At 36.9% G+C, this 22,380-nt stretch overlaps 1 protein-coding gene across 2 annotated transcripts in view; it reads right to left on the reverse strand.

Moving 5' to 3' along the window:
- TEX10 (testis expressed 10) overlaps positions 1–22,380 on the reverse strand; it is a 57,963-nt gene that overhangs the window by 21,584 nt on the left and 13,999 nt on the right. For both annotated transcript variants that reach the window (XM_026506134.4, XM_057313624.1), the window contains exons 6-10: positions 10,219–10,457; positions 9,351–9,486; positions 7,484–7,659; positions 6,018–6,195; positions 1,526–1,614 (exon numbers count right to left, since the gene is read on the reverse strand). In XM_026506134.4, coding sequence (XP_026361919.2) covers positions 1,526–1,614; positions 6,018–6,195; positions 7,484–7,659; positions 9,351–9,486; positions 10,219–10,457 — 818 coding nt within the window. The remainder of the gene's footprint in view (positions 1–1,525; positions 1,615–6,017; positions 6,196–7,483; positions 7,660–9,350; positions 9,487–10,218; positions 10,458–22,380) is intronic.

The raw sequence follows: 22,380 nt of genomic DNA on the forward strand, positions 1-22,380 counted from the left end.
ATCTCTAAATTTTCTTATGTAATAGCCCTTCAAATACTTTAAAACTACTCTATCCCTCCTAAACCTTTCTGGATTTTGTAAAACAACACATGTATAGTTCCTTCAACTATACCTTATACAACAAAATTTGATTCTCTTACTATCCCTATTACACTTGGTCTAACCTACAGAGACAACGTGACAGTCTCTCCTGAAAGACAGTGCTCAGAATGATCAGAATACCAACGATATGGTCTGCTTTGATGTTCAGATCACTGTATTTCCAGGACACAGCCTAAAGAGTCTTCATGTAGTTTTGCCACATCACACTACTGACTCCTAATGAGCTTTCCAAAACTACTAAACCTGACTGGTACTACTATTAAAACAAAGTCCTTAGGGCGCCTGGGTGGCTTAGTTGGTTGAGAATCTGCCTTCAGCTCGGGTCATGATCCCGGGGTCCTGGAATCCAGTCCCACATTGGGCTCCCTGCTGGGCGGGGAACCTGCTTCTCCCTCTCCCTCTGCCCCTCCCCCTGTTTGTGTTCTCTCCCTCCCTCTCTCTAATGAATAAATAAGATCTTTAAAAACAAAATATAAAGTCCATGCCTTCCATTTCAAATGTGCACATCCAAAACTATCAAATAAACACATTTACCTTGTATGCAATATTTATCTTGCTGGATTTAGCTCATTATCAGCCCTTTGTCAAGTTCTTTTTGGAGTCTGACTTAACCTATCCATTAAGTCTCCTAACTTCAAGTCTTCAGAAAATTTCAAATAATCTCATCTTCATTATTCAAATATAAAATAGAAATACTGAAATAGTACAATCATTTAAAACAACAGTAATACATCTAGCTTACAACATTTCTAAATTTATCTTACTGATTTTCCTTTGAGAGCAAATGAAATGTAGAAAATGGCTAATCGAAACCTGATGTACATTCCTATCAAGTTGAACATTTTAAACATGTTTAAGATGGATATTTGTTCATCAGTTTTTTGAAGTATGCAATGGGGTTTGTATCTGGCTATGTGAAAAGGAGTCAAGTAGGGGCTCCTGGATGGCTCAGTCGGTTAAGTGTTTGGGTTGCCTTTGGCTCAGGTCATGATCCCAGAGTCCTGCTCAGCAGGGAGCCTGCTTCTCCCTCTCCCCCTGCCCCTCCCCCCACTCATGCTTGCTCTCTCTCTCTCTCAAATAAAATCTTACTAAAAAAAATTTTTTTGAAGAAGAGTTAAGTATATCCAATTCACTGTAAACCAAGATAATAAAGTTGAGAAATAAGACTAAGAAAGAAAGAAAAATATAATCATGTGATATTCAAATAATCCCCAGAGTACTTGTACTCTGAGAAATTTAAACATAAATCATGCATATCCCTGCCTCAAGAGCCCAACAATGGAGGGTACAAATATTCCTTCAAAGACTTCCACATTATTTATCATTTTCACAACTTAGACCCAAAGAGCTAAGACAGCAAATCTTAGGAGAATTTTCATGCTAGCTTTTGCTTTTCCTTACTTTGGCAGGTGAATGTCTTTACCTGTAAGTGTTGAAAATAAGAAACTGAAATAGTCCACGTCACTCATCAACCAGTCTTTAACTGAATACTTCCATCCAGAAAACGATGATCTATAATAAACAATGGGATAATTATTACCAGAAGTGACCAACTTGAAGACTCCAGAAAAACAGAACAGTATATAACAATTTTTCCTTATTGAAAACAAATCTGCATTAATAACATAAAAACCCATAGTATATATTCACTTTGTATGTAAGGGCTCAAGTACCATAATATGGAAAATTTAACTTCTAACATATTTATATTTATGTAAAGTTTTCATAAAAAAGCATAATTGGCCCATACATATGGTGTAACCTAGAAAATTTCCACACCACTTGAAAATCAGACTCTAAGGAGCCAAGATGAAGCTTTGCTTTTCAGTAGTAGGTATGGCTGCTACTAGATTTTTATAGTCTTACCTTGCTTACTTAAATGAGTTAAGTTTAAACAAGCTCCAGCTTCCTACCTAAAAACCTATCCTGATTAGGTAAAGAATATTCCTTGTAAAGTCACTCTATGATAATTATGTGTTCCTATACTTTGCAAAGCTGTAACTGGGCCTACTTCATAAAAGTGCAGCTCAAATACTGGTAGGGTACTTAAGGGAATAGCTAAATGTAAAGCACCTTCTCATTAAATGAGGATTATCTGGTTCCTGCTATGGGATCAGTTTCCAGTGATTCCTTTAAAAAATCTCGTCAAGTTAAGGCTAAAGAAAAAGACAGCAAATATCAGCCTTAGATATGGAAAAAAAGGGGGGGGGGGGAATGCTGAGAATGATCAGATCCAACAAGCTGAGGCTACAAATTTTATCACAGCTATCCGAATAAATATCTGACAAAATTAGGAGTTTCTAATTCAATTAAAAGCACTTAATTTTTTTTACTGTTAAAATAGTTGTGTTTATATTAATATTCTTTAAATTTGGGGAGTTAAAATAATGGAAACACCCTTGTGAGTATTATTCCCACAATAAGCAAAGGACTACAAGGGAATATCAAAAGGTAAGAGGTTACAAGAAAGTCAGAAATGCACAATGGAAAGAAGTACTTAGAAAGCAAACTAATATGTTTTTGAACCCAGTGAAAACAGGAATCAACTGTGCCATCCAGTGGCTGAAAGTGGTAGCAGATCCATTTAAGAGTCCACTTCGAACAAACGATAAGCAATAGATCATAATGTCCATAAAATTATGACCATATGTACTGTCTAAGCCAAAATATTTCTGAGAGTAAGATGGGGCAAAAGAAGTAAAGTGAATCTGTTCCTGGCAGAGCAGGTCATATATTTACCACTTAAAACCCAAGCCAAATTTCTTAATGCCAAAATTTCTCCCTTGTCAAAGATTTTTATCTAACAATGCAGATTACCTCTCAACGTTCACGTCTTATGTGTCCCAATCTAGCTATAAATAAACTAAGGGCAGAAAGGGTAAGGAATGAGCAAAAGCAAGTGGAAAATACAAGTAGAATGCTATGGGGGGAAAAGTCAAACTAAAAAACTGCAAGTGGGCAATAAAAAAGGTAGGGGCAGCAACTCTAAGTATACTTTTCAAAAGATAAAATGAATACCAACAGTTTTCACTTGATGGGTTTTTCACACATGGAACAAACTAATATTCTTTGGGGTTAACTCTCTCTGATGAAGACAAACGGCGTCAGAACTACAAAACCTAAATTGAACCTGATCTCACAATCTAATTAATGTAACAGAAAAAAATCATTATTAAAGGAATTATTTCAGAAAAATTAATCTGGCAATGGTACACAAGATAGACGGGATATTATGATAGTACAGGGAGAAGATTATAAAAAACAGTTGGCTAGTATAGTCATGGTCGAGGAGAGAAAGGGATATTTTGAAGAGAAAACCAGATATGAAATAACCCAGCGTATGTCTGAAGGAAACAAACATTGTTAAATTATGAATCTAGGAACTGGTACAATGGTAAACGTCATTGGCCCAAGAAAGTTGAGAAGTCCTAATTTTGTATTATTACTCAAAAGAGAGATTAGTTTGGGAACAATACATCTACAGAGAGAAATCTGCCTAATAAACTCTGCTAAAAGGCAAAATTTAACTTGGTGGACTTTTAATTACAATGACAATCTGCCGTTAATGATTATGAACCCCTATACTATCATTTGTAAATTTATTTTCTTAAGTTACCACAAATCTCCACAATAGTAAAAATTTGAAAACATCCTTGACAAAAATTATTAAGCCAAGTGAATCATAACTGATATTGATAAAGACATTAAATATAGCTTTCAAGGACAATCGGTTTCAAGAAGTATTCAAACTGTTATTTTCAATCAATTTTAAAACAAATCCTTCACAAGTTATTTCAAAGGAATAGAGTGCCCTCTACTGGAAGTTAATAAACACAAAAACACTTAAGGAACAGAAAAAGAAAATTTAATTTTTTTAAAGGCCTAACATTAAATAATTGCTTACTAGACAAGGAGCATTTTTTGTTTACCTAACAAAGGAAAACATGGGAAACTAATAAATGTTTAAAATACTTAAAAATAAGACCAAGTCGTTCTCTAATGCGTGTGCACACAGAAATGTAACACTGAATTTTCACATATAAACACGTTGCAGATAGCTCTCTTTTGTTAAAAGGAAATGTTATCAGTTATGGATCACACTTTAGGCGACTAGATTCCAACATATGTCCTATACTGGTAAGAAGAGACTGTCAAAGAAGCTAAAGAAAGTCTAATAAAGTGAGCTACTCCTACTCAACTGGGCTAGGGGATTTGTATGTGTTAAGAAACCACAAGGAAGTTAGTCTTTAAACCCTTTAGGTACAGCCTAGATTTCAATTTCTGCCTAAAACCATATTAGACCCTGTCCATGAGCCACAATCAATAATAAATATTATTGAACACTGAAAATATTACGCCTGGGGTGCCTGGGTGGCTCAGCTGATTAAACAGCTGCCTTCGGCTCGGGTCATGATCCCAGGGTTCTGAAATCGAGTCCCACATCAGGCTCCTTGCTCAGCAGGAAGCCTGCTTCTCCCTCCCCCTCTGCCTATGCTCCCCCTTGCTCTGTGCTCGCTCGCTCTCTCTCTGACAAAAAATCTTTAAAAAATAAAATATTTTAAAAATAAATAAATAATAAAAATATTATGTCTAAAATACAAACACAAGGTGTTTAAGGATACTTTGAACACTTGTAATATGAAACAGTATTAATTGGTCATAAAACATTTAAAAGTAGGGGTGCTTGGGTGGCTCAGTCAGTGAAGCATCTGCCTTCCACTCTTAGGCTCAGGTCATAATCCCAGGGTCCTTGGATAGAGTCCCGCCTAAGGCTCCCTGCTCAGTGGGGAGTCTGCTTCTCCCTCTCCCTCTCCCCCTCCCCCTTGCTTGTGCGTGCGCGTACTCTCTAATAAATAAAATCTAAAAAAAAAAAATTTAGGAATAAAATGATACAGCCACTGTGGAATACAGTATAGTAATTCCTCAAAAAATCAGAGCATTACCATGTGATCCAGCAATTCCACTTCTGGGTAAATAGACAAAAGAATTAAAAGCAAGGACTCAAACAGATAATTGTACACCAATGTTCAAATTAGCATTATTCACAATAGCCAAAAAACGGGAACAATCAAGTGTCCATTAACATAAATAAAAGGTAGTATATACATATAATGGAACATTAGCCTTTAAAAGGAAATTCTGATACATGATGTAACATGGATGAACCTTGAAGAGTTATGCTGAGTGAAATAAGGCACAAAAGGACAAATACTGTATGATTCCACTTATAAGAAGTACCTAGAATAATCAAAAGCATTGAGATAGAATAGTGGTTACTAAAGGGCTGGGGGCGGGGGGAATGAGTTATTGTTTAATGCATGCAGAGTTTCAGTTTGGAATGATGAAAAGTTCTGGAGATGGACAGTGATGCTAGTTACACAACAATGTGAAAATACTTGATGCCACTGTACAGTTTTAATTGTACACTTAAAACTGGTTAAAATGGTTATGTTTTTGTATTATGTATATTTAACCACAAAGAGATTTCAAGTGATTCCTTGTCTGAGTCCACAAACGTATGTATTTCAACAGCTACATTAAATCTGTAGGTCTCCAAAAAGAAGGTCTGTTATCACAATTGCATAATACCAAAGGATTTAAGTAAGCACAGTACTCTCACCTGCCATTGAACCCTTACTTCATGCTCTGATAACTTCAAATCTGTATAAATCTATACAAATACAATTATAGACAATTTCTATCTATACAAATTATTAAAAAACTTGAAACAGTCTTACTTTAGTGAGCTTACTGTATCTAACAATAGTATCAACAGTTTTAATTGTTGCATTAAGAGCAAATGAAGTTAGTAGTAGTATGTAACTTTAAAAGCGTTCTGTGGTTTACACACTGCCAGTAAAAGGCATGGAGAAAAAGACTATATACTTCAAATACAGCTCACTTGAGGATGCTACCTCATGTGCAGTATCCCGATAAGCATGGCAGCCAAACTTGAACTGAGTCTTCCCATAATACAGCAACGGCTTAACCGAGAAAGTAAATCAGCAGGCAGACTGGGTAGAAAATATACAAGCTGGACCAAACGCTGCTGAGACTCTGCTGGGAGAACCACCACAGTGCCTTCTTGTGGATCTAGTGGGGTAGGTACACATATTAAAATCAACTATAAAAGACATACAGAGATTAAATCAATAAAGCAGATTACTTTTTACTGTTAAACTGAATTCCAATATATCAACTACCTAAAAAAAGTTTTATATAAAGCATATATTTAACTTAAAACTATTTTCTAAAGTAAAACAATGAACATAATCATTATTTAAAGATACATTTAACACTGTAATAATTCCATAATATCCAAGTGTCATGTCTGAAAGAACTCCGATGGGGGTAAAGGGATTGAACACAAAGTAAAACAGTAAAAAACATGCACTTCTGCTAAACAGTGACAGTTACAATATCAACCTAATTTAAAGCAAAAGATACTACACATAAGCAATACTGAAAAAAAGAGACTTAAAAATATAACCCCAAAAAGGTAGAACCAAACCAAATGTCCATCTCTTAATGAATGGATAGATATCAGTGAAAGATCCATACAATGGAATACTAGTACTCAGCAAAAAAAAAAAAAAAAAGTTCAGATACATGCACGCTACAGTGCATGAATGCTGAAAACAGTACACTAAGTAGCCAGATTCAAAAGGCCCCATATTATATAATTCCACTTATAATAAATGTTCAAAACAGGCAAATCCATAGAGACAGAAAAGTAGATTTGTCTGCCAGGAGATGGGGAAGGACTACTAATGGGTATAGTTTCTTTTTAGGGTGATAAAAATATTCTGGAATCAGACAGATTGCACAACTTTGGGAATATGTTAAAAACACTGAAATGTACACTGTAAAATGGCAAATTTTATGGTATGTGAACTACATCTCAATAATAAATATAAATTCTATATACATATATATCCATATATCATACATGATATCCATTACGATTAAGTAATTTGCTGCCACATCTCAATAATAAATATAAATTATATATACATATATATACATATATCACACATGATATCCATCATGATTAAGAAGTAATTTGTTGCCAAAGCTTCAAAAGAATTTTTTTGAAATTCCTGATCAGTTTTGAATTGTGAATAGCAGGTGGCTGAAAAGACAACTGAAGAATCCAAGAAGCATCTACAACCACTAAACCTTCTAAAACTATCCTAATAAAAAAATACTTACTATTGAACATGAATTTACTGTTTGAAATTTTATTTTGTTTTGGCGATTTAATCATGGTATAACCAATTTATAATAATTTAAAGGAAAGGCAAACCTGAAGCATTCTCTTTAGAAACTTCCTTCCTAATTCAGGGTAGATCAATGGCTACCTACACAGTTAAACTCTTACCATAGATTCGCAGAGCAGAAGCTTGTAAACTTTTTAGTAATTCTTTATTTGCTCGTGCTGCCGCAGTATGGATAATATCAATAAGCTGTGTTGAGAGCTCAGGATTTCGGGAACCAAGATGAGCAAGTTGCAATGGTAAACCAGCCAGCCAACGGGATAACACCTTACTACGATATCTAAGAAACACCAAATAAGAACAAGATAAAGTGTAATTTCCAAAGACAAGGGAAGTAAGTTTAAACAAAAAAAATTTTTTAACTTGAATAAACCATAGAGTAACAAATCATCTACCAAGAACACCGCATGTACTCATTTGAACATATGAGAGCCTACAAGAATGGCAGCATCGTTTATTCAGCTATAGCATTTTCCAGGGTTTTATCCACTAAATTTAAAAGATCAGGCAATTTGGGGCACTATCTAAATTGTATGTTTATCTTAAAAAACACAGACACTACTACTCTTTGTACTACTTATCTTAATTGTTAGCTATTATACTATATTAACTCATTGATACGTTCAATAAAGGGTGCTCCCAGACTAAATGACTTCAAACCTGTTATTTTAGTTCTTCAGTACACAGCTGACCCTTGAACAACATGGGTTTGAACTGTGTGGGTCCACTTATCAGAAGTTTTTATTTTTTCAATAAATGTATTGGAAAATTTTTTGGAGAACCGCAACAATTTGGAAGCCTCACAAAGTGCACAGCCTAGAAATACCAAAAATATTATATTCTTCTTATAAGTTAGGTGTAACTGTAAGAATATATGTAACATATAAAATTACACCTAAGAAGTTAGGTGTAACTATAAGAATATATGTAACAAAAAATACGAATATAATATGAATATAACATATGTAACATAAAATGTGTTTATCAACTGTTACTGGTAAGGCTTCTAATCAATAGTCGGCTATTAGTAGTTAAGTTGTGGGGGAGTCAAAAGTTACACGTAGATTTTTGACTGTGCGCCAGGGGGTGGGGGAGTGGGGGTATGTGTCGGTGTCCCTAACCCCCACATTGTTCAAGGGCCAACTGTACTTGTACTTGGTAAAGCTCCAATCACTTTTGCTGCACCTCAAGAGGTTAATGATTTAAGCATGACCTTTGTTGTCACACAGACCTGAACGTAAGTCTCAGCTGTTTTCCATTAGTTGTAGAACACTCACCAACTTATTTAACCTAAGCTTCAGTTTCCTCCTCATAAAACGAAAAGTAACAGTACCTACACCTCATAGCAGGAGTATGAGATTTAGCTAAATTCTGAAAAGCACCTGGTTTGTACTAAAGACTCAAATATATTTCAACTGCCTATGTATGCTGAGGTATCCCCAACCCTTATTTTTTGCCTAAACATATCTTCTATCTGAAATATACCTCAAACTCACATCAAAAAATTAATTCCTTAGTTCCACTCTTTGTGTTGTCCATCTCACTTGATAGCACCAAATTTAGACAGAAACATTCTCATCTTCTATTGTCATCATTCTTATACCATATAACCCAACATGTAATGAAGGGCTAGTGGTTCAACCTCCATAATTTTTATGGAAAGCAGAAGAAAAGGCTGAGGCTGCTACAGGTTATTCCAACTGTCCGTAAGCTGTTAAGTGGACAAGTGGAAATACAAGCTCAAACAGGCTTTCATCTGCTTGGTAATATACATAAAGATTACTTGCACTACTATGTATGCTTCTTTATACAATTTTATATATTTTCTTATGTGTAACCAAACAAGATTAAAAGTGAATTCCTCCAAAGATTTACCACCCTATTGTCTTATTTAAATAGGCAAAAAAAAAAAAAAAAAAAAAAAAAAAAACCCACAAAAAAAAAAGAAAGGCAAAATAAATGAAACTTTACCTGACTCTGTAAGATCTCAGTTCTTCTTTTTGATAGATTTTACTGAAAAACTTCAGTAACAAAGTCCGAACAGGAAGGAGAAGGCCTCTCTGCTGATACAATGTATAAACTGCCTTGATGAGAGACTCTGTAGCCTCTAAAAACAAAAACAACTGCATATGAAGCAAAAATGTTTCTTCACCAGCTCTAATTCCTCTAAAAGCACAGAAGCACTTTACTTTCTTCCCATGACAAGGCAGATCTTAGTCACAAACTGATAACTACCACCGAAGTCCTGTAGCAATGACCCACTATAAAAGTAAACCAACCAGAGATTACAGAATAAATTTTCCCAAAGGACTACAAACCTATGTAGTAATGACAACGACCAGGATATCAGAAAGATGAATAAGATGGGAACCAAACAGGAAAGCTTTGTGAAAAGAATCAGTAAATCACACTAAAAAAGAACTTAGTATGACATCATTTCAGGCTAGAAGAAAGGTAGAGACAGGCAGGATTCGCTCCATACAGATAAAAGGGAAAGTACTCAATTTCTAATCGAACTGACCAGAAAAGGTATTTCTTCATCATTAGGCTCAATGGCATTTCCTCTTAATAATACCTATCTTCTTTTACTCAAGTGTGTAATCCACTAGAAATGTTACCATATTGCTTCAGAGTGATCTACTCACGGAATGATACTCAGCCATAAAAAACTTCAGTGTTCAAGTAGACAGTCCTTTATAATTATACAAGCTACCTTTTATGGCTTGAATGTAATTAACCTGACTACATGGAATGTCTGAAAGTCATTAATTCAAAGCTAGACCCTAAGAACATACATAAGAACTCCTCTCTTAAAGAAAGACAAAGCAGTAACACCTACCTCTGTTAGGTTGTATCTGCATTAACCTCCATGATACCCCAAGCAATCTGTTCAGCTGCTTACTATTTAGCCTAAAGCCATCTTCAAGGGTCTCTGTCACAAATTTCCTTATCATTTCTATCCAATTGGAATCCTTCTGCAAAGTCGAGGCATTTGCCAGGGAGACCATGATATCAGACAGCGTTAAATTCAGTAACAGATGATCTACATTATTGGACAGAACCGTGCAATGCTTGATGCTAAAAACAAACAAAGACACATACATCTATGAAGTGTTATATCTACCATACTTGCTTCACTTAGAATACTTATAATCTATAAATGGGTCAAAATATTTCCTTCTAAAATAAATTGCCAACAAGGCAGGTATAGAGGCAAGGTTTAGGCCACTCTTTTATAACTAAACCATTCCTTACGGCTGTTAAGAAGACATGAATTACACTGTATACTGCTCAGTTCATTACCCAAGTTCCTCTTCACACAAAAAGTAAAGGCCCTTGTAACAATGCCTGGTAATCCTAAATGTAATGTGGAGATAAGACTTGAGAACCTCAACATGCTTGAAGATTTTTTAAAGCAGATACTTATATCTGGATGTAGGTCACAGTAGATTGACTCTGCTTCTACCTCACCACATAATCGCTAATTTCTCCTGGCCACAATTTCCCTATGTACGACATAAGGGGACTGGTCCAGATAAGCATTGTTTTGAAACAGCTTATAGGCTAAACATATTAAAATCAGTTTTTTCTAGCCAAATAAAACACATTTCTTTCAAAGCCTCAAAGAAATTTCAAAAATAAATAAATAAATAAATCTTGGGGCGCCTGGGTGACGCAGTCGTTAAGCGTCTGCCTTCAGCTCAGGGCGTGATCCCAGCGTTATGGGATCGAGCCCCACATCAGGCTCCTCCGCTAGGAGCCTGCTTCTTCCTCTCCCACTCCCCCTGCTTGTGTTCCCTCTCTCGTTGGCTGTCTCTGTCAAATAAATAAATAAAATCTTTAAAAAAATAAATAAATCTCAAATTTAAAAAATCTCAAATACTTTCAATAAAAACAGAAACTGCAACTTAGAATATAAATACATATTTGAGACTGGAACATTCAACAGCAGAGCCTATTTATTTCAGGTTTCAAAAAATGTAAAGTTAATTAAAATAAAAAATCTAATTTTAAAGGAAAAGGTTAATCCTAGATCAAGCACGAGCAAGGACACAGTAGTGAAGAACCAAGAATACATGGGAAGGGAAATAAAGAAATTTGGTGCTATCAGAGCATCAAATGTAGGCTTAGGAATGACAAATGAGCTTGGAAAGGTAAAATGGAACCAGATTACAAAGAGGGAGGCTAAGGGCACTAAAATTAATTCTGCAACCACATGAGTAACACGGTTGAAAACTTATTTCAGATGTGTGGTTCGTGGGAATAGAAAAGGAAAAACGAGAGATACAAGACTATAAACAGTAATTTTTTTTGAAGATAATCAGGATGTCCTAGATCTATTTAAAGACATTTCATTCAAGATTTAAGATCTCAGATTTAAGAAGTTCACTGAATCCCAAGGAGTATAAAAAATTAAAAAAACAAAAACAAAAAACCCACCTGGATATATCATTGTGAAACTGCAGAAATTATAAAAAGATAAATCATGGGGAGTGGGAACAGGAATTTTGTAAAGTAACAACAGTTAGACTCATAGCTGACTTCTTAATACAGCAACGAAAATCAGCAGACAGTAAAGTGTTGTCAATGTGCACAAAGAAGAAAACTGCCAAACCTAGAGTACTACACTCTGCTAAAACACTCTTCAGAAATGAAGGAAAAATAATATTTTTAGACAAAACAAAATATAACCTCCAGTAGATTCTAAATGATCCCAGATGGGTGGAAACAGATATGTGAAAAATGAAGAGCAAAAAAATAGAAAATACATGAATAAAACTCAGGTAGTGGATACAAGTTCTCCAAAATACTAATTTTTGATGGAAAGCTCGAATTTTATCATTGGCACAAATACTGTCAGTTGTTATCCTTGGAATTAATAGGCTCTTTGTTTATTTTGAGAAAATAACTGCCAAATACCCAAGTCTGAACAACCGTAGTTTGTCTGTCAGTCATTCTTCCAAGTTAAAATTGTGTCTGTCACAGGAAAGTACTCACAAGTAGAATAAATACAAAAATGTATTTCTTGAGACAGCCATCATCCTGTGTATGCAGGCAAAATATTTTACCCCAGTTTCCCCATCTCAACACACTGAATATGAAAAAAAATGTGTTCTCGAGGGTCGTGACTTAATAAAATTAGTAATTTTTACTGCTTCATTAAGCACCTTTTTAAGTGAAACTGGCTCTGGATTGTTCTTTTAAACTGTGAGTGCACGGTGATGAAGAATACAATGTTTTACTAGTACGGTTTGGTGCCACTGCCTTAGTTTATGCTAAGATACTGGCAGTTTTACCCACCACTGCTTTTGTACCATCAGTGCAAATGTCAGAAAAGTCAAAAAGGCAAATAATGTCTTAATTGTGAAATAGTTCTGACTTTATAGACCCCAGAGTTCACAGACCACACTTTGAGAACTGCTGTTTTAGATAAATGACAGTAAGAGTAAGCCAGCTAACTCTGTCTCACAACAGCAACAATGGTTTACTGTTTAAAGGCTATCCCAGGAAGCTTCCCTCCCCCATCCCCAACCTAGTTTGTTCTGTTCCTTTATCTTAAGGTTCTCCCAAAGTAATACCCATCCCTAAGAATTTTAGAGTCTGAAAAAGAAAAAAAAGAAAAGAAGAATTTCAGATTCTGGATCTTCAGTGGCGCCCTTATTTAAACCAGCTAGGAAAATTTTCTACATACGATACATCCAACAAACTTCCTTTTTACCACATAAACTTCGTACTGTTTCAGATGATCTTTTCTTTTGGCCTAACGAACATTTCTATTCAATTTAACTAAGGGAAACTCAAATTTCTTCTACAGATTAAACTGCAAGTCAATTTCCTTTTGAATTCTGCCTCCTTAAATACTCAATTCCTGGTACACTTTCTCTGGCCCTATTCTGTCCTTATTTTCCCACAAAGAAATCTATTTGCTAAAAATTTCTTCTAAAATTTAATCATTCACATACTGTCTGAATATTTACCATGTTTCTTTAATACAGCTCACTTTTTAAAGACAAATACGATTTCTAAAAGAAACCTTCCATCACTACCAAAAGCAGAAAACCAATCTTTCCTAACACATTTTGCAATAAATTCCCAACAACCCAACCAGCACTTAATCAACCTCAACTGGCCAAATCAAAGCTCTCCATTACCTCTCGAAAAATAGACTAATTTTTCCAGTATACAAGTAAATCTCCCCAACTAGCAGACTACTGTAGTCAGCAGTGAACCTCTCACAAGTTGATTTGTAGGCCAAAGGCAAGACTTAGCTGTATGGTAAACAGAAAGATTTGGGACCCCCAAAAGAAGAAAGACAAGACACAGCTTTCACGACACAAGAGAAGTCATTTTTGGTCCTCAGCTATTTTCCTATTTTCCCTGATCAATATGCCACTGGCTCTACTAACCTAAGCACACTTCTTAACAACACATCCTAGGAGGTGTCAGAATTACAAAGCAATACAAAAACCTCAGTAATTAAGAATTTTAAGGGGACTAAAGGAATGCAAAAACTAACAGTCTCTAACAGGCCAGTAAATAGGCTAACCATAACAGAAACCATCAATCAGCAGTGAAACTCGCAGTGCTATTTCAAAAGTAAGGCCCAGCATTCTTTACCCAAAATACGGAGCTCAAGACCCCATCCAGTGTATATCCTAAGACTTTGCCCGAAGCCCTTTCTCCTGTCTGACAGTTACCTCAGCTTCATTATAATGTTGAAGTCTCCACCCCAGGAGGGGTACAAGGTTCATAATAGAGTATGCATATACAGGCATGTTTCCTAAGTATGTCTGCACAAACTTATGCTTGCCTTTACATGTGATGACAAAGCTCCCCTTTCTGAATATTCATCCTAAACCTTAAATAAAAAGAACCCGGTCACCCACACTCAGGGAGTCACAGCTTTGGAAATTATTCCCCATGATCTTATTTGCAGCAAATAGGTTCCATTGTGTCAACTCCACCTGGTATAATCTCTATATGTAACCTACCAAGGAGGGAACTCATGTTATTTCGGTCACAGTATTTGTTCCCAGTACATATTAGAATTACCTTGTTGGAATAATGACCACATAGATTAATAAATTTTGAGCACAAAAAGAAAGTTTTCTTACGGGTGCCGGGGTGGCTCAGTTGGTTAAGTGTCCAACTCTTGGTTTCAGCTTGGGTCATGATCTCAGGGTCATGAAATCAAGCGCCACATAGGGCTCTGTCCTCAGTGTGGAGTCTGCTTGAGAGTCTCTCTCTCCAGTCTCCCTATGCCCCTCCTCCTACTCGCACACTCTCTTTAAAATAAATAAAATCTTTAAAAAAAAAAAAGAAAGAGGGGTGCCTGGGTGGCTCAGTCAGTTAAGCGTCTGCCTTCAGCTCAAGTCATAATCTCAGGGTCCTGGAATAGGGCCCAGCATCAGGCTCCCTGTTCAGTGGGGAGCCTGCTTCTCCCTCTCCCCCACCCCTGCTCACACTCTCTAATAAGATCTTTTTTTTTTTAAGATTTTATTTATTTGAGAGAGAGAGACAGCCAGTGAGAGAGGGAACACAAGCAGGGGGAGTGGGAGAGGAAGCAGCAGGCTCCCAGTGGAAGACCCTGACATGGGGCCTGATCCCAGAACTCCAGGATCACGCCCTGAGCCGAAGACAGACGCTTAACGACTGAGCCACCCAGGCGCCCCTCTAATAAGATCTTAAAAAAAAAAAAGAAGAAAAAAGTTTTCTTAGAGAGGACTACACTGCATTTTTTTTAATGTCAACATTTCCAATGACAAAATTATAGCATTTGATATAAACGAAAGAATTAAAAACAGGGACTCAACTGGACATTTGAAGACCAATGTTCACAACAGCATTATTCGCATTAACCAAAAGGTGGAAACCACCCAAACATCCACTGACAGATAAAGAGATAAACAAAATATAGTATATACATATAATGAGTATTATTTAGCCTTAAAAAGGAGGGAAAACTTGGAAGCAACCAAGAGGTCCTTCAGTAAGTAGGTGAATGGATACATAAACTGTGACACATCCACACAACGGAACATTACTTAGCACGTAAAAAAAAAAAAAAAAAAAAAAAAAAGAGCTCTCAAGTCATGAAAAAAACATGGGGAAGGGAAGGATGAATAGGCAGAGAACAAAGGATGTTTAGAACAGTGTAACTATCCTATATGATACTATAATGGTGGATAGATATCATTATATATTTGTCAAAACCCACAAAATTTGTAACACCAACAGTGAACCCTAAGGTAAACTATGGATTTGGGATGAAAATGATGCGTCACTGTAGGTTCATAGATTATAACAAATGTTTAACTCTGGTGCAGGACGATGACAGTGAGGAAAGCTGTGTATTTCTGGGTGCAGGAGTACTTGACAATTCTGTACTTTCTGCTCAATTTTACTGTGAAACTAAAACTGCTCTAAAAAACAAAATCTATTTTTAAAAAAAAGGGAAAAAATGCTGGTACATGTTACAATATGGATAAACCTTGAAGACATTTTCCTAAGTGAAATTAAGCCTGACGCAAAAGGAAAAATACTTTCTGGTTCTGCTTACACGAGGTACCCAGAAGGGCCAAATTAATAGAAACAAAAAGTAGAACAGTGGTTCCCAGGAGCTGGTGATAGGGGACCATGGTGAGTTATTGTTTTATGTGTACAGACTTCCAGTTTGGTAAGATGAAAAAAGTTCTGGAAATGGATGGTGGTGATGGCTGCATAACAATGTAAATACACTTAATACTACTGAACCATACACTTTAAATGATTAAAAAGGTCAAATTTCATGTTATGTGTATTCTACCACAATAAAAATCAGTAATATCCTTTGTAACTGTATTTTAACTGAAGATGAAAAACTCAGGCATCAGGTCAAAAATTAACTGGGGTTACATGAATAAGTGTGAAGACTACTGAAGACTACTGGCTGAAGCCAATGTTGTCTCCTGTAACTTGTGTTGCCCTCCACAGGTTATCTGCTAGGTATTCAACGCAGCTCCTAATGGAAATAAAAGAGCGGTCCAAAGTCCCTGAAAATGAATCCCTGGGAAATCTTCTGAAGAATAAGCTAGTTATATTGCCAATCTATTTTTGCTAAAAGTTCCACAACTGCAAAGTCAGCTGGGAAGACAACAGAATAGGAGGACCTAAGCTCGCCTCCTCCCATGGATTCAACTAGATAACACCCATATCAGTGTACACTACCCAGGAAACCACCCGAAGACTGGCAGAACAAATTCCACAACCAAAGTCAAGGAAGGTGCCACATTAAAGAAAACAGGAAGGGCAAAGACAGTCTGGAAGCAAAAAGGACCATGGCCATTTGACACAATGGAGGGGGAGCTGGTGGCATGGAGAAGGGCAGGAAACAGACTTTCACACTGGGAAATCCACGAACAGGGAGGATGAATCTACAGAATATTTGCCTTCGAAAGTGCGAGGGGCCAGATTTCATGAGTTCTCAAAACCAGCAGGACTTAAAGCCTAGAATTTTTAAAATTGGCGGACTCGGCTCTGTGAGAGCCCAGAAGGCATTAGGAAGCAGAGTTCAACGATAAAAGAGACAGCAAACAGCCCCTGCAGATATAGTGCAGAAACAGCAAGTGGAAAACTCCAGAGGCCGATAGGAGGGAAAGTGCAAAGAGAGGGAGGAACCACGGGGAGAATCCAGGAAAAAAGGACATGGCAGGTGCCACTTCCCTCCCCACCCACCAGCAAAAACAATGGCCACCTGCAGGAACCAGCGTGGTGCCAACACTACGAACTTGCTTCCACCAAGTTTCCTCACATCCCACCCTTCCACTACACCCCATCCCCACCTTCAGCAGATATGCTCTTCCCAGTCACACTGTTCTGAGTCCCAGCGCTAAAGTCCCCCCCCCCCAGCAGCCCAGCACAAACCCTGACAATGCCACATATCCTGACACCCAGGAGGACTTCAGTTCTAGCAATGGCAGACTTTTACAAGCAGACCACCACAGACCTTGTTAAAACGTGTTAAAACATGCCCCACCCCTGCCGGGGATCAAACACTGCACACAATACGCCAAGAGAGCCTATGTAAACTATGCTGAAGGAAAGAGGCCAAGACTCAACAGGAGAGCACAAGCAACACACATAGGAGACCCTCCTTGAAGCGCCAAGCCCTAGGAAACAAGGCACATTGCAATGCAGGGCACTACAGGACCTCTTCTTCATAAGGCAAACCACAGCAAGAGTCCAAAGTGAAACAAACATAAGTAATATGCCTGATAAAGAATTTCAAATAACGATCATGAAAATACTACACTAGGAAGAGTGGAGGACATCACAGAGACCCTTAATACAGAGATTATAAAGAACCAATTAGAGATCAAGAACACAGTAAATGAAATTTAAAATACACTTGATGAAAGACATAGCAGGCTAGATGAAGCAGAGGAATAAAGTAACCACCTGGAAGGCAGAGTAACAGAAATAACAAGCTGAGCAAAGGAAAGAAAATTATGCAAACTGAGAAGTCTTAGGGAACTCGGTGACTCCATCAAGCATAATAACATCTGCATTACAGGGATCTCAGAAGAGAGGGAAAAGGGAGAAAATTTATTTGAAGAAATAATAACTGAAAACTTCCCTAATCTGGGGAAGGAAAAAGAGATTCAGATCCAGGAAACACAGCAATCCCCGCCCCCCAAACTCAACCCAAGGCCATCCACACCAAGACACAGAGTATTTAAAATGCAAAAACTAGCGATAAAGACAAAATTTTAAAAGCAGCAAGAGAAAAAAAAGACAGTTACATACAAGGGAAATCCCATAAGGCTATCAGTGGATTTTTCAGCAGAAACTTTGCAGGCCAGAAGGGAGTGGGGCAAGATATATTCAAAGTACTGAAACGGAAAAATGTGCAGCCAAGAACACTCTATCCAGCAAGGCTATCATTCAGAATAGAAGAAAAGATAAAAGAGTTTCCCAGACAAACAAAAACTAAAGTAGTTCATCATCAGTAAACCAGCCTTATAAGAAATATTAAAGAGGACTCTGAGTGGAAAGGAAGACCATAAGTGAGAGTATAAAAAAGGGGTTCCCGGATGGCTCAGTCAGTTGAGCATCTGATTCCTGACTATGGCTCAGGTCATGATCTCTGGGTCAAGAGATCGAGCCTGGCATAGGACTCCATGCTCACCAGAGTCTGCTTGAGTTTCTCTCCCTCTGCCCCTCTAACCCTCTGCCACTGCTCTTGCAGGAGCACTCTTGCACTCTCCCTTAAATAAATAAATAAATAAATAAATAAATAGTAAAAACAAAAAAGCAATAAGAATAAATATATTTGTAAAAATCAGTCAAGGGAGGGCACCTGGCTGGCTCAGTCGGTTAAGCATCTGCCTTTGGCTCGGGTCATGATCCCAGGGTCCTGGGATGAAGCCCCACGTGGGGAATCCCTGCTCGGCGGGGAGTCTGATTCTCCCTTTCCCTCTGCCTGCCGCTCCCCCTGCTTGTGCTGTCAAATAAATACATAAATAAGTAAAATATTTAAAAAAAAAAAATCAATCAAAGGACTCATAAAATAAAAGGATATTTTATATGAAACCATATACCTGAAACATGGGAGGGAGAAGAGTAAAGCACAGGTTTAAACTTAAGCAACTAACAATATAAACTCCTATATCCAGAAGATATGTACAAATTTAATGGTAACCACAAATCAAAAATGTGTAATAGATACGCAAAGAATAAAGAGAAAGGAACCCAAGTACATCACTAAAGAAAGCCAACAAACCATGAAAGAGAGCAAGGGAAAGGATCAGAGAAAATCTCCAGGAACAACCACAAAACAAGTAACAACATGTCAATTTAGTACATACCTCTCAGTAATTACTTTGAATGTAAATGAACTAAATGCTCCAACCAAAAGACACAGGGTGACAAAGTGGCTAAAAAAACCAGACCCATCTATATGATGCCTACAAAAGACTCATTTCAGACCCAAAGACACCTACAGATTGAAAGCGAGGGGATGGAGAAATATTTAACATGCAAGCGGATGCCAAAAGAAAGCCAAGGTAGCAATACTTACATTGGACAAAACAGACTTTAAAACAAAGACTGTAACAAAAGACAAAGAAGGACATTATAATTAAAGGGGACAATCCAACAATAGGACATTAACAGTTGTAAATATTCATACACCCAAATACATAAAACAGTTAATGACAAACATAAAAGGAATAACTGATAGTAATACAATAACAATAGAGGACTCTAACACCCCATTCACATCAATGGACAGTTCATGCAAACAGAAAATCAGTAAGGAAAAAGTGGCTTTGAAACACTGGACCAGATGGATTAGCAAATATGACATTCAGAACATTCCATCCTAAAACAGAATACACATCCTCCTCAAGGGCACACGGAACACTTTCCAGAATAGATCATATATTAGACCATAAAACAAGTCAACAAACTCAGAAAGACCCAAGTCATACCATGCATCTTTTCTGACCACAGTGCTATGAAACTAGAAAGCAACCACAAGAAAAGATCTGAAAAGGGCACAAATACATGAAGGTTAAATAACATGCCATTAAACAATGAATGGGTCAAACCAAGAAATCAAAAAGACATAAAAAATTACATGAAAATGAAAACACAAAGGTCCAAAATCTTTGGGATGCAGCAAAAAGTGGTTTTTAGAAGGCAGTTTATAGAATCACAGGCCTACCTCAAGAAGCAAGAGAAATCTCAAACCACCTAACTTTATACTTCAAGCCAGAAAAAGAACAACAAAACCCAAAGCCAGCAAAAGGAAAGAAATAATAAAGATTACAGCAGAAATAAATGGTGTAGAAATTTTTTTAAAAATTGATCTAATGAAACCAAGAACTGATTCTTCGAAAAAAATCAACAAAACTGATAAACTTCTAATACCCATCAAAAAGAAAAAGAAAGAGAGAGAGAAGACCCAAATAAAATTACTAATGAAAATGGAGAAAAAACAACCCACACCACAGAAATACACACAACTGTAGGGGCTCCTGGGTGGCTCAGTCAGCTGGGCATCTGACTCCTGATTTCGGCTCAGTACATGATCTCAGGGTCATGAGATCAAGCTCTCCCTGTTGGGCTCTGCACTGAGCGTGGAGCCTGCTTGGGATTCTCTCTCTCCCTCTCCCTCCACCCTCCTCTACCCTCCAAGTGCACTCTCTCTAATCGAAAGGAAGGGAATGGGAAAGGAAGGAATACAAACAACTGTAACGGGATATTATGAAAACATATATAACAACAAGTTGAACAACTGGGAAGAAATGGATAAATTCCTAGAAACATATAACCTACCAAACCTAACACAGCAGGAACTAGAAAATCTGATTAGACCAATTACCCACAATGAAATTGAAACAGTAATCAAAAAACTCCCAACAAAAGTCCAAGAGCAGACAGCTTCCCAGGCAAATTCTAGCAAACTATTTCAAAAAAATATTCCAAAAAATCCAAATTCATTCCATGAGGCCAGTATCACCCTGATACCAAAACCAGATAAAGACACCACCAAAACAAGAGAACTATAGGCCAATCTCTTATGAATATAGATGCAAATATTCTCAACAAAATATCAGCAAACCAAATTAACAATATATTTTTAAAAAATCATATACTATGATCAAGTGGGATTTATTCCCAGAAGGCAACAGTGGTTTAACATTGGCCAAACAAGAGGCGCCTGGGTTGCTCAGTCGGTAGGACGTCTGCCTTCAGCTCAGGTCATGATCCCAGGTCCTGGAATCAACCCCCACTTTGGGCTCCCTGGTCAGCGGGGAGTCTGCTTCTTCCTCTCCCTCTGATGCTCCCCCTGCTTCTAATCTCTCACTCACTCTCTCAAATGAATAAAGTCTTTAAAAATTAAAAAAAAAAAATATATATATATGATGCACAAAACAAGGAGCACCTGGCTGGCTCAGTTGGTAGAGCATGGTACTCTTGATCTTGGGGTCATGAGTTCAAGTCCCACATTGAGTGTGAAGCCTACTTTTAAAAAATGAAATGTTAAAAAATACATATTTGCAAAACAATGTGATACATCACATCAATTAAAGGATGAAAACCTTTATGCTCATTTCAGCAGATGCAGAAAAAGCATCTGACAAAGTACAACATCCATTCATGATAAATAACCTCAAAAAAGTTAAGTCTAAAAGTAACATAGCTCAACATAATAAAGGCCTTATATGAAAAACCCATAGCCAACATCATACACAATGGTGAAAAACTGAGAGCTTTTCCCGTAAGGTCAAAAACAAGACAAAGATTTCCACTCTCATCCCTTTTATTCAATATGGTAATGGAAGTCCTAGACACAGCAATTAGACAACATAAAGAAATAAAAGGCATCCAAATTGTTAAAGAAGAAAAACACTCACTATTTGCAGATGACATGATACTATACATAGAAAACCCTAAAGACTCCACCAAGAAACTACTAGTACTGATAAATCAATTCAGTAAAGTCAGAGGATACAAAATCAATGTACAGAACTCTGTTGCATTCTAATACACTAATAATAAAGCAAGCAGAAAGTGAAATTAAGAAAACAATCCCACTTACAATTGCACCACAAACAATAAAGTATCTAGGAACAAGCTTAACCAAAGAGTGTGAAAAACCTGTACTCTGAAAACTTTAAAAGCACTGATAAGAGAAATTCAAGACAATGCCAAAAAAATGGAAAAATATTCCATCCATGTTCATGGGTTGGAAGAACAAATATTGTTAAAATGTCTATACTACACAAAGCAATCTACAGATTTAATGCAATCCCTATCAAAATACCAACAGTATTTCTCACAGAACTACAACAATCAATCCTAAAATTTGTAAGGAATCACAAAAGACCTCGAATAGCCAAAGCAATCTTGAAAAACAAAAACAAAACTAGAGGTAACACAATTCTTGTTATATTCCAAGTTATATTACAAAGCAGTAGTAAAACAGTATGATAATGGCATTAGACACATAGAT

The sequence above is a fragment of the Ursus arctos genome, unplaced genomic scaffold (genome assembly GCF_023065955.2).
Source record: "Ursus arctos isolate Adak ecotype North America unplaced genomic scaffold, UrsArc2.0 scaffold_18, whole genome shotgun sequence".
In the NCBI taxonomy this organism is placed as follows: Eukaryota; Metazoa; Chordata; class Mammalia; order Carnivora; family Ursidae; genus Ursus; species Ursus arctos.